Here is a 13,885-nt window from a genome sequence, read left to right as displayed (position 1 = left end):
TTCCATCCCTGCCTGTTTGGAGAACAAAAGATACTTTAAGCAGATTGGTTAATCTTTTCAACTCTGCAAAACAGTTACAGCTGCTTAGCTAATAAACTTCATTAACAAATCCCAGTCTCTCTCCCCTGCCCTAAATTAATTTTTTTAAAATGCCACGAACTTCTCCTTTGCAACTATTCTCAACTACAAAAGAATAATCACCAGTACCAAAATTCCTGTGTAGTCTGTACAAAACTTTAATTTAAAAGACTAAGTAATACCTATTCAGTCTACATACAGAGGGAAAATTTCAATTAGTGCCTTGAACTTATGAAACAGAAAATGTCAAGTACTACAGTGTGACAAGGTTAAAAAAAGTTTATTATTACTTGTCTCAGTTATTTTCAAATAAACATGTTAGAGCTTTATAAAATGGTTTTCAAGCTCAGTATATGTTGACTCTGCTGTGATTACTTCCTTATGGTAAGAGGACTTTCTGTATAAAATACTTCCTCAATGACTTTGCTCCCACAGCATAAAACCTAAAATCATCACAAACAGCTTCCATTTTAAAATTTAGAATAGAAAACAAAAAAGCAAGTCATTGCAATAGACACATATGAACAAGTTTTTGGCATCAGAATTATTCTGAGGTCAAAATTAAAGGACTCAAAGCCCAGGGCTTTTTCCAGTGATGGCTACATAGCCCACTACACAAAACTCCTCCTTCTGGCCACAGAGATCACAGAATTGTAGAATGGTTTGGGTTGGAAGGGACCTTCAAGACCATTTAGTTTCAAACTCTATTACCACAGGCAGAGACGCCACCTACTCAGGGCCCCAGCCAACTTGGCCTTGAACACTCCAGGGATGGGACACCCATGACTTGTCTGGCCAACCTGTTTCAATGCCTCACCACCCTCAGAGAAGAGAATTTATTCCTAATATCTAATCCAAACCTACCTTCTTTCACTTTTAAGTCATTATCCCTTGTCCTATCACTGTAGAAAGCTGCTCTCCAGTTTTCTAGTAGGCTCCCTTCAGGTACTGAAATGTGGCAATAAAGTCACCCTGTTGCCTTCTCTTCTCCAAGCAACTCGGATTCATTTTTCTAACTGTGTGGCTCTCATCAATGTCAAAAGTAAATATGCAACATCAACTCTCTCAACCTTTCCTCACAGAAGAGGCCTCATAGATGGCCCTCCTCTGGACTCACTCCAACAGCTCCATGTACTTTTCATGCTCAGGAAGCCGGACGCAGTACTCCAGAAGAGTGGAGGAGAAGAGCAGAATCACCTCCCTTGACCTGTCAGCCACGCTGCATTTGATCCAGCTCAGGACACTGCTGGCTTTATGGGCTGCAAGTGCACATTGCACATCCAGTCTCTCACCCACCAGCACCCCCAAGTCCTTCTCAGCAGGGCTGCCTTTGATCTGTTCATCCCCCAGTCTGTAGTGATACTAGGGATTGCCCTGACCTGGGTGCAGAACCTTGCTGTTCACCTTGCTAAACCTCATCAGGTTCCCATTTCTTGAGCTTGTCCAGGTCCCTCTGGATGGCACCCCAATCTTCAGGTGTGTCAACTGCACCACTCAGCCTGCTGTCATCTGAAACTTTGCCGAGGGTGCACTTGATCCATTTGAGTCACTGGTGAAGATATTAAATATCACTGGTCCTAGCAAGGACTCCTGAAGGACATAATTTGTCACTGATGTCCATTGGGACTCTGAGCCATTGACCCTCTGGATGCAGGAATCCAATGACTTCCTTACCCATCTAACAGTCCATTCACCAAGTCCATCTCCCTTTAACTTAAGAGAGGAGGATGTTGTGGGAGACCATGTCAAAGGCTTTACAAAAGTCCAGATAAATGACACCTGTAGACCTTCCCTTGTTCATCAGAGTTACTCCATCAAAGAAAACCACTATGTCAGGCAGAACTTGCCCTTGGTGAAGCCATGATGTGCCCTAGCATAGATTCCAGAAGGATCTGTTCCATGATCTTCCCTGGCAGAAAAGTGAGGCTGACAGGTCAGTAGTTCTCCAGGACACAGTGTTTCCCTTTTCCCAGTCCACTGGGACTTCACCTGACTGCCATGACTTTTCCAGTATCATGGAGAGTGGCTTGGCAACTACATCAGCTAATTCCCTCAGGACTCTGTGATGCATCTCATCGAGTCCCATGGACTTATGTGGAATGAGGCTCCTCAGGTGGTCATGAATCTAATCTTCACTTACAGTGGGAGGGATTTTGCTCTCCCAGTCCCCATTCTGCTGTTTGTTCACTTCAGAAGTGTGGAAAGAGGTCACCGTTGACAACTGAGGCAAAGAGCTGAGTATCTCAGCCACCTCCTCATCTGTTGTTAACAGTCTGGCAGCCTTCCTCATCAGGAGGATACACACTTTCTTTGACCTTCCTTGTCTGGCGGACATACCTACACAAGCCCTTCTTGTTATTTCTTTGTATCCCTTGCCAAGTTCAGTTCCAGCTTAGACTTGACCTACCTCATCCCATCCCAACACAACTGGAGACATCACCACGTGTATATAACAAACTTAATATGCAGGAATCTAACACATATGTAGTAACAGTAAAGAAAGATGCTGCTTGCATAATAACAAATCAAGAAAGTGATAACTGCCATTACTGGTACAACATGGTCCTTCCACTGTCACCAGTCCCAACCAGCAACAGTGAATATTCAGGTTTATAGACAGCAGAAATTCTGCATAGCTTCTAATCCTCCAGTTACTCTTTGCTCAGGAACACTCCTAAAACTAGGTTCTCTTTTTAATTAGATACATTAGAAATCTTTTACACTTATTCATCCTGTTCCACTCTGAAATCAGTGCAAGTCAGTATCTGAGGTAAGAGTTTTAAAGATCTGTACTTGACACATTCATTTTTGTCATCTTTAGCATGACTCCTGCCTTCATTTAACGTCCAAAGGGTTCGAAAAATCAGTAAGCACTCACCACATCTTCACTAGTTCCATGTTTCTCATGATCATGAAGGTCCCTCTCACATTCATCATTAGACATTCTTTCAGGGCTGGACAGTCCCAGCCTACTTGGCTGCTGCTGACCCACAGTTACTATCACTTTTGTGGCCCTTCCCTGAATCTTCCCCTGAACCTTTCAAAAGGTCCAACATATGCTTTTTTGAGAAGAGGGACTGGAACTATTCCCAATATTGAAGGTGTGCACAAATCATTAAGCCCGTAACGATCTTGTTTTGCTCTCCTTTCTCAATTATTTCCAACTGCCACTGAGTTCAGGGTTTCATGAAACAACAATCCCATTGACTGTAAGGGACATTTCCATGCCCAGCAGTAAACATGTGAAGCTAACATCTCAGAATATCTTATCATCACAGATCACTCTTATTCAGTCCTTGTCCAGATACAGCCTGACACACGACAGGAGATACCTGCTGTGGTATGACCAGCCACAAACAGAATGATTAAAAACTCACAGCTATTAGGTGTGCATTTTCTTATATCCATATACTATAGCAGCAGATCTATTACTATTAATAATATTTATTTTTCTTCTAAGGAATAGATTTACCTTCATTTTTCCACTGTATTTCGGATCTGAAATTGTTTCAAAAGCTGCATCTTTGCTTAACTGCACAAAATCTGGAAAACTGGAAAATACCTGGCTGCAAACACGTTTGATATGTGCTTCCTGGAAGAAAAGCAAAAAGATTGAATAGCATAAAAAATTAGAGCTATATTGGGATACCAGTAAGCCACATAAAGAGTTCAACAGGTTGAAACAAGAGATCTGCTGAAGTGTCTCAAGAAGAGCTATATCTTTTTTCGTTCATTTTGCTACAGAAATGCTGGATAAAACTCTTACTGTGAAGAATAACACATGCAATGGACTTCACTACTATAGGTAAGAAGTACGACAAAATACCAGTTTCTTCAGTAGATTTTGAAGAGGTTAATAATTATGCATTACATAAAAGACAGTAAGTCACAAAATACTCATTATTTCATAGGTTATTCAATCTTCAAATCTTATTACCACAATACCTACTTATGCAACACACAAAAAATAACACTGAAAACATTTGGGTATTTATTGCATATAAAGGTCCCAGACAGAGAGAGTAATACTTCCTAAAAAGCAAAACTTGCAGAATTAGCTAGGATATTCTCATTTCCATCCCTCGCTGGCTTCTGAGAGGAAGTGGTAACATCACTAAATCCCTTTGCTCATTCTTCAATCTTAAGCATCTCAAACAAGCATTTCTAAAAACTCTGCTATTTGTGGGTCTTGTAGGTGACTTCCCACAGTAACAAGATAAACTGATGGTGATGTCTCCTTGAGCATTTTCTTCTAAAACATGATTTAATTATTTAAACAAGCTCAGATCTTAACATAAAGCGCTTGAGAAAAAAACCAACATTCTAACAGCCTATTATTCATCTGTTTGCACAAAGCCTCTTACTAGGCACTCATGATAAATGTAGCAGAAATGGCACTGCTAGAAATCATTAAAAATTGCTCTCCCTCCTAAACTTCTCCAGTGTTTCTATAACCACTATTTTCAGGTATGCATCAACTAAATGAACATGCTGTTGTATAACATCTGTATAAGGTTTGCATTCTGAATGCTGCAAAATATCTTAATTGTGGTTAATTGAGGCCATTAGCAGTTTTGTTCAAGAGTTTTCACCCTATTTTCCACACATCCATTTGTAGATACTCCTGTAACTAACCTGTTGCTTGCTAGTGTTGTCTGTCTGCAGCAGTGCAGCATGATTTGCAACCTTCTGAAGAATTGTTAGGTAACTGAAGCGCAGCGACTTAATTGTTTCACCATGTGCGTTTACCTACAATAAAAAAAGGTTTATGCAAACAAATACTCCTGAAAATAAGTAATAATCTAAAATAAATGCTTTTCTTACCAAATTTAATGCACTAGCAATTGCAGTACTATGATTGATACCAAATTTCCAATATATTGCAATAAAAGTATTTCTAACAAAAATGATGCGAGTTTGGGTTTCTCCTCAAATTTGTGATCCTGTTAATAGAAACATCTTCTCAAACAGAAAAAACCTACAGCCGTGTTCATAGTTTGCTAAACATTTCAGTGTGATATCTACAGAAATTAAGATAACCAGGAACTCCTCTGTAAAGAAAAAGATAGTAACTTTACAACTGATTTAAATGTAAATCAAGCCAGAGATGTTAGAAGGACTTCTTACCCTACAGCTGCTAACTCTACTTTACAGCAAAAATGTATAATCTAAAATAACATATTCAAGCTTCAAATCTCTACAACGCAGCAGCAGCTACAGCATCAGCTATTTTTCTAGTTATGGTTCGCTGATTCAATCAATACTTGTTTTCCTTTCCCTTTACACATTACTAAAATTTACAGTTAACTTTGGAATAAGACAGTCCATTAGAGCACTTAACCATCTGCAGGCATGACTACTGTCCTTTGTGAGTAAATTCTAAAGCATTTGACTTCTTCTGCAAAACATCGCAAGAAATAAAAGCCTGCAAAGAAGTTTAGGATCCATGGGATATTAAACAGGCTGATAGGGGGATTGTTCATAAATAAAGATGCAGGAGACTACATGATTTGGAATAAAAACAAACCCCAAACTATACAAGAACCAAAACAGGTCAGAACGAAAACAGGAAGAGGCAAGTATGATACATATGCTTCTAACTGTTTAAAAGATGTGCTTGATCTGAGCCTACTGAGTGATGTGGGCAGAACATATAAAGCTAGACCAATCCAGTGTTAAAGAAGTCCAGAAAAGACTGAAGAAATCTACAAAACTGTTACTAGTGGACAAAGTCCTGCTTGTGCTCTGTGGCTGCTTTGCAAAGCCAAGCACATGTTTAGTGGCACAGAAAGGCACAATCCAACTGCAGTCAGAACACAAGCAAAGCTGAGACAACCTGCTGAGCCCAGGATCCCTCCCACTTGCAGCACATGGGAGCAGCATGCCTGACACATATTGAACACCCCAATGCAGTACCCAGGCCAATATCAACTGTATCACAGGTGCATTTATTAATACAACAGATCCAGAATTTACTGCATGAACAACAACCAACTGCTCAGGGCAGGCAAAGCAGCTCAGCAGTAATCCCAAAGTGCCTGACTCCATCATTCCTGTGATGCAGCCACCCATGTTTCCAGTTGGGATTTCCCAAACTCATGGCCTACAACCAGGCAGACATTTCAATCAGCTCTTCATCAGCAGCGAGTCTCCCACGAAATCCTGAAGTCTCTGCACTAAAATCCAAAGGGCACAAGTTCTTACTTTGTAACAACAGTTCTTCCTTTTGCGGCCACTGTTGCAGCTACAAGGCTCTCCTGCTCGCAACACTAAAGTTACATCATCTGTCTCCAGCACAGCCTGGTACACTGCTTTCTGGAATTCGGTCAGGGAACAATACACCATCTGCCAAAGAGAAAACCCAAGAAACACTATTATGCGCAGTATACAATGAAAAGCAAAAAAGCACAGCATCAAAAAATACAAATCACAGATCACTGAAAATAAAGTGGAAATAAGTAATATACTTGTTCAAATATTTAAAGGAAATAATTCTACCACCAAATGAAAAAATATGAATCTTGACACCAAAAGAACATGGAATTGTAGCCAAAATGTCTCTATACTTATTCTATCCTGTCCCACAATTCTACGAAGAGTAGCAATGTCAGGCTACAAGAACCTGCTGTTATGTTTCTCAAAACCTTTCAGTATGGCTTTTGTGGAGGAATAGGAGAAGGAAGAAAAAGTGAGATAAATAAACTTGTAATTTTAATTACAGATTTCCCCTTTGCTTTGCAAGTGCTTAATTTGCCATTTCTTTCCTCTTTTTAGACACTAGCTGTTGTAGGGCAGCAGGACAAACAGAATAAGTAATGAGAAGGCAAGGATCGACACTGCTATGGCCAAAGCCCTGATCCCTCTTCTTAGAGACCATGGGTGGCATCTCCATGACATCTTTAGTCTTAAGCAGCAGGAGACAGAAATCCCAAGATCATTCCTTAACCTAGGCTACCCACACAGCAGCAGCACCATGCTGAGCTATAATAATACAGCGGAAACTTGAACATATACTCACATTAACAAGATAATGAAAAGAATAAAACCTGCTAGATTTAGAAAAGCGACTGACTGATGTTTGTGTTAATCTTTCCTTCAGAAGACAGTTTAGATGACATTATTATAAACTAAAGATGAAGAATAAATACCAAATTTTGAAAATAAAACCAGCTGCAAACTTTTGCATTTGTCTAATTCAAAGGAAAAATTTATCAGAACTCTTAGCTATAGTCAACGTATTATCACTTCATATAATGTTTACAATTGCATCAGATGAACAGGATTACAGACCTATTATAGAATCAGATTTAGATTTGAGGTTTTCCTTTTATTTATTGATCGAAAATGATGGAGTTAAAAGCACACTGTTCCATGCACAAAGTGTCAAGCTGCAAATTCAGAAGTCCTACATAGAATTTCAAGATATTTACATACATTGCTTCGAGTTTGCACAGATTATATAAAAAACCACACATAAAACAGATGTGTAAATCACTAGTCAGAAGTCTAGCTGAGCATTTTCATGCTTGATTAACTCCATTTCAACATGCAATCATAGTAATTACGTGAACAAAGCACGCTATTCCAAGTGCATTTTTTCCAAGGCTATGGATTCTTCTTAAGTTCTTAAGATGAAGAGAAACCATAAACTACTATAGACATGATGAAAGAGAGAAAATATAACAAGAAAACAAGAAGCAGAGATGTGTTCATTAGCATTGTATTTGAAATATGAAGGCACTCTTACTCTGTCTTCCTTTTTTGGCAGCTGATCACTGATAAGTGCTTTGGTACGTCTCAGAAACCAGCCAGACATTTTTCTTGCTAGCTTCACCATGGCCTTACGACCTGTTGCCAGCTCTCTTTTAGTTGCAGTGTGCCTCTGGCCATGCTCCACTGGATCAGAAAATGTCTTCTTGAAGTGTACTCTGCTGCCTAAAAGTCCTGGTACAGCCCTATTAAAACACAAAAGAGGGTTGGGGGTAGCTGAAGGAATAACAGCATTTTCTTTACTCCAAGGCAGTTTATCCTTTTCCAATGATTCAAAGCATACCATGCTTTTTTTTTCTGGTTGACAGCAAGAGATCTGAAATTAATGATCGCTAGAGAAATTAATAAAAATTGTGTGTACAAATAGGAACATATACTACTTCCAGACACACCATTTTTCATTTGCTTTCTGTCACTCTCAAATGCTAGTCACTCTTAGAAAAAGGTTTGCAATCTCCAGAAAAACAAAAGCTTAGCAGACCAACAGAAGCCACAAGTATACAGAACCTCTAAACTACAAGGTTGCTAATTTGTTAGGAAATGCAATCATAGGACAAGGGGTAATGGGTTTAAATTGAAGGAGGGAAAGTTTAGGTTAGATATTAGAAAAAAGTTTTGACTGTCAGGGTGGTGAGACACTGGCACAGGTTGCCCAGGGATGTGGTGGCTGCCCTGACCCTGGCGATGCTCAAAGCCAGGCTGGATAAGGCCTTGAGCAACCTGATCTAGTGAGGAGGTGTCCCTGCCCATGGCCGAGAGGGTTGGGACTTGATGATCTGTAAGGTCCATTCCAACCTTTAAATTCTATGATTCTATGACTCTACTGGTCAGGAGCCTCAATGGGAAGCTAAACAGTCATGTTTTCAATTTTTACTGTTTTCATGAAATCAGGTTATGCAGATATTATAATTGACTAAATAAAATATTGAGAAACCCAATAGTAAAAATAATCGTTGGCAGTACTACATATTGGAACAATCTATTAACAACATCAGCATAACTTTAATGGACCAGATGCAACACTAAGCTTAATGTATTTTTTCCTGCTATTTCTACGCTGTATATCCTTGCATTCAAGGTATGTTTGCTTTGTTCCTTCTCTGTAAAGCATTCCCAGTAAGTCTTCTATGTTAAGATTTATATCTACAGTTAGTTCCACCTCTCCCTTGTCATTAGAAGTTTCACAAACATGTGCACTTGTGCATTTTGAAAAGCAGCAAAACATAATTACTTTCAATCTCCAAGCAGGTCAGAATGACCTGCACATATTAGACAGAGCAAAGGCACAATGTTATTTGTGTAATGGTTCTCTATCCACCAGGAAAAGGAAAGTTGAAAAAAAAGTGTCTCCTTAATTTTTTAAAAAAAAGTGAACATGGAGGGGGGGGAGGGAAGGAGAATCATTTTAACTGCTTAACAGATTCTCCAAAGAAGCCAGATAGAAGATGCTCCAGATGTATTAAATAACTGCAAAATTCATACCAGGAACTTACCTTCACAGGTGCAACACAAAAACATCGTTACAGTCTCAAAAAACATCAAGGGTTTTGAGGGGGAGTGTTGTGGTTTGTTGTTTTTATCACACAGATGGGTCTGTATCATCCAGTTCTACCCCAGTCTCACTGCATGGTTAACATACAGAGGCATTGAACCATAAAAAAGAAATAATTTTATTTACCAGTCCATAACACACCAAAGTTCCTTCATATTGTTTTGAAGAATGGTTCCAGTGAGACCTATGCGAACATTGCATTTTAATGACTTCATGGTTTGCGTTATTTGAGCTTTTGGATTCTTGATTCTGTGTGCTTCATCCACGATCACAGCAGACCATTCTACACTGCAGATCAAATAGGCATTTTATTAACTGATGTTACTTATCTTGTCATCCCACATACACACAAAAAGTGGAATGTTCACCCACACAAGTACCTGTTATTGTTATAACACACTATTACTTCCCGATATTCCCTTTTCACACAGTATTATACTATTCAGTTTTTTTATATTCTGTTTGTTTATTAAATTAAATTGCCATAGTTGAATACAATGGCTAAACTACATAGTGAAATAAATGAACTACTGTTAACTGTATGAAATGCTTGCTGTGAAGAAAGCAGCTTTCAGTCTCTGGAGCAATCAATCCAGCACATCTCACCAACACTAACTCCACTCATAATTAAGATTTTAAAGAAAATAAATACTGGAGGCAATTACTCTGGATGTAAACTACTGAAACACATTTAACATAAGTATGCTTCATTTTCTCAACAAAAACTACCCGGTGCAACTTGTAGTGGACTGAAAACACTGCATGGTTTTCTACAAGGAAGCATCACTCAAAAATATCTATGCAATACCAGTAAGGCAGAAGAATTTTAGTATTTTGTGATTTTGCAACAAGAAGAACAGATCTAGAAGCAGGGACCAACAGGTATTTGGCAGCCAGTTTAAGCATAAAACTTAAGGCTAGAATGATCTGTATACTGTGATACTAATTGAAACCATTGAGTGGTTTGAGAGGATTTATTAATTTTATGAGTTCCCTTTCTGTATATGAATGAATATTTCAGAACACAATCACACCCAGTTTGGTGATACTTCAAACCACAAAAATCTGAACTGGACATGTTTAGCTTGCTCATGAGAGAAGCTTTCTACTAATCTGAAGGCATTTTTGATACCCACTAACTACATTCATTCATATCGGAGTTCTTTACATTCCTAAAATCTGCTAAAAAAAGGAGTTTCTGAAAGGAACCTAACACATGTCCATATACTAGCTCCTTCCTTGTAATCTCTCATTATGCTGACTTACATGCATAACTGAGCACATGTATTCTTACCAGTGATAGCTAATTATTTAATATCAGTTTTTGAGGCCAATCCACCACTGCAGCTAAGCAAGACACATAGTTTCTTTCATTCTCAAGACCACAGGTCCATCCAGTCCCATTCTTTGCAGAAAGAGTTTGGTAAATCTGTATGCTAAAGCAATGTATTTGCAGGCAGTCACACATCAGATCTGCTCTGCACATGCATCAATTTCCTGACCACTGTCTATTCCATCATCAAACCTGAAGAGCTCCTCAGAAGGACAACACAAAGTTAGGGTACTGCTAACAAAACTACTTCAGTCTTCTACCTGCACTTCCTTCTCAGACCTGAGCACAGAGATGAAGATCTGATTGTTTCGGTGATGCCTGTCCAGACCACCAAGGCACTCTCTGGAGGCAAGACCTTTCCTTATACCTGAAAGGACAAGATCTGCAGATACACTGACATCATCAGCTGCTGAGGCAGGCTGCTACTACCAGCTATTAATATAACTTTTACACACCCTACTTCTGACATGACATAAGGAAAAATGACCTCTAGGATCAGATGAGAGGATAGCTGAACCCAGCCAAAGGAAAGGCAAGACTCCTAGCCTGAAAATGTTGACAGCTGTGGAGCAAGTAAAGCAGGATTTCTAATTCAATCTGCTGTCAGAAAGAATTTGATTCTGTTAAGTCCATCAGGTATTTGAAACTATACACACATAGACATCCACCTTACACCTCAGAGTTTTTAGGGCTCAAGAATTTCATCAAGCTGGTGAAAAGGGCATATAACAAGGAAAATACCTTATGAACACTTGCAAAAAATTCCAGGCTTTTGTGATGCTTACACCATACTGAAATATAGAAATCTTCTATGTATCTTTTAGCTGCCATGTGTTTGCAGGTGGGTGATTCCTGCATCTTTTGGAGAACTGCAAAGTGGGTTAAAAGCAGAGACTAGCTCTATGGAAACTATTCAAATGCTTACTGCATGAGGTCTCCCACTACAAGCATAGTACAAGGTAAACTGGCCAAAGATAGTTGACTGAGATTCTACTCTTCAGCACAGTGAGTCACTGGATTTAACAGTAAATACATTACATGCAAAAAGTACTGGTAAAGAACAATGCATAATTAGATAGCTAAAATTCTGTGCATAGAAGAAAAAATTAAAACTATTACCTGTTAAATTCATCCAAATACAGGCGAAGTACCTCATATGTTGTAAGAGCAACTTCATATTTCCCTTGCTTGATGCGACTCATGTCATCATCTTTTTTACTGCCATGTAAGACACAGACCTTAAAGTATCCCCATGTGTCTAACTCATCCTTCCAGTTATACAGCACTGACAGAGGGGCCACGATGAGGAAAGTCTGAAAACAAGTATATATTATATTATTACTGTAAAAACTACAACATAGCACTAAAAGGAGTCAAAATCTGGAGATTTATTTTACTGCTGTGAACAGTTTGAACTGTTTAATTCTCACGCTTCAAAGCATAGTATGGAAAATACCTGAACAGGTAATATAAACTCAAAACTTGGTTCAGTATGTAAATAGTACAGAAGAAAAATACCAAATAGCACTACTTTGATTATATTCTAGAAACTGCAATAAGACATGAAACATTACTTTGCTATGTTATAGCATCTGTATACCACGTTTTACAGATAGAAAAAACAAAAGGACAAGAGGGTAAGCAGCTTCCTCCAATCCACAAGCCTAGTCATCAATATGACTTCAAAACAGAAAGACCTGAAAAGGGTTTAAAAATTGAAGACACCTTATACAATTCACATAACATCATAGAATAAAAAAGTCAGTGAGGTAGGGAGTGACCTCAGGAAGTTTTCAGTCCAACATGCTAGTCAAGGCAGGGGCAATGCTGAATTCAAACCAGGGTTTACCCAGCCCCACCCAGGTCTTCAAAACCCCACAAGGATGGGTGTGACCACAACCTCTCCGTGATCTATTTCAATATTAACTGTTCTCAAAGTGACATTCTTCTCTGATTCCCAGTTGGAAGCATTCCCTTTTTTTTTGCTCATGAAGTGCTATCCTTTTACCTCTTCCTCTCTGCCTGTATTTCCTGAGGAACATGGATCCATTATTCACAGAGATATAGTCATATGACCCATCATGCCAGTCAAACTCTCTAGTTAGTCCAATGAAATAAAAGTAACAATGGAAAACAGAAATCACATGGTTTCTGTGATGGGTAAAATTAAAATGATCCTTAGATTTGTCTTGTTCACACAGAACTTTTGCATCTATCTTTTATCTGCTGTCACTATATTTGATTATGTAGATTATCAGTCAGATCAACTTGTGACATTACGTAAGTCACAAAATATGTAAGGTCACAAGACTATTAGCCATAGATTTTCCAAATATATGCATTTGCCTTTATTAAATATCCTGTTATTATAGATAGATATGCTTTTACTTTAAAAATACCATCACACAACACTAATTTTCTACTCACTGACCTGGGCCTTTCAAAGTACTCTAGCCACAAACCTCATCCATTTCAAAACGTCCTGTGTTATTGTCCAATCTGTTAGTACTGTTGGTCTGCACTAACAGCTAAATAGTGCACTATGACAGTCTGGAAAACTGAAGGCTTAGCTAACACTACTAGGAAAGCCACAAACCTCTAATCTCCCTCAGTAGCAGAATTTTAAAAATTAATACATAAACTCCCACAGCAAACAAACAAAATCTAAGTACTGCCTTTTACCAAAATCCTTAAGCTTGTATCACTAAAAGTTGTACCTTCTTGGGATTACAATTTGAATCCTTTTTCATTGTTCTCAGTAAAAATTCTGGCATATTATTTTCGATATCTTCACGTGTTCCCTTTTTGTGCAACACTGCAGCCAAAAATGAAATGACCTTGAGAAAGAAAAAAATTCTCAGTGATTATATACAATAAGAAATTGAGTGAGTTCCACTAAAAACAAACATTTAGGACAAAATTGTGGATGGGACTTAGTAAGGTGATTTAGGGAGGGATTGGTTTTTTTGTTTAGGGTTTTTGTTTGTTGGTTTTAAATCAATCTCAGTTGTTAAAATGGGCCCCCCAGTCCCTTGGATTCCCAGGGAAGAGCAATTAGCTGCTCTAAGTGGAAAAGTCCCAAAAATACAGAAGTGACAAAGTATCAGTGAGCCAGGAAACAGATCTGACAAATCTCCTCCTTTTCAGGGCAC

At 38.6% G+C, this 13,885-nt stretch overlaps 1 protein-coding gene across 1 annotated transcript in view; it reads right to left on the bottom strand.

Annotated features, from left to right (window-relative positions):
- The window catches only part of LOC103811356 (DNA excision repair protein ERCC-6-like 2), a gene marked incomplete at its 5' end in the record, with an annotated part of 46,969 nt that extends 33,399 nt beyond the window's left edge, over nt 1–13,570 (bottom strand). The window contains 7 exons of the mRNA XM_009084328.1: nt 3,551–3,670; nt 4,714–4,827; nt 6,283–6,423; nt 7,826–8,033; nt 9,527–9,688; nt 11,853–12,046; nt 13,451–13,570. Coding sequence (XP_009082576.1) covers nt 3,551–3,670; nt 4,714–4,827; nt 6,283–6,423; nt 7,826–8,033; nt 9,527–9,688; nt 11,853–12,046; nt 13,451–13,570 — 1,059 coding nt within the window. The remainder of the gene's footprint in view (nt 1–3,550; nt 3,671–4,713; nt 4,828–6,282; nt 6,424–7,825; nt 8,034–9,526; nt 9,689–11,852; nt 12,047–13,450) is intronic.
- Nucleotides 13,571–13,885: the final 315 nt, after the last annotated feature.

The sequence above is a fragment of the Acanthisitta chloris genome, unplaced genomic scaffold (genome assembly GCF_000695815.1).
Source record: "Acanthisitta chloris isolate BGI_N310 unplaced genomic scaffold, ASM69581v1 scaffold8311, whole genome shotgun sequence".
Lineage (NCBI taxonomy): Eukaryota > Metazoa > Chordata > Aves > Passeriformes > Acanthisittidae > Acanthisitta > Acanthisitta chloris.
The sequence above is the reverse complement of the archived record's forward strand: the minus strand, read 5'-3'. Positions and strand labels throughout refer to the sequence as shown.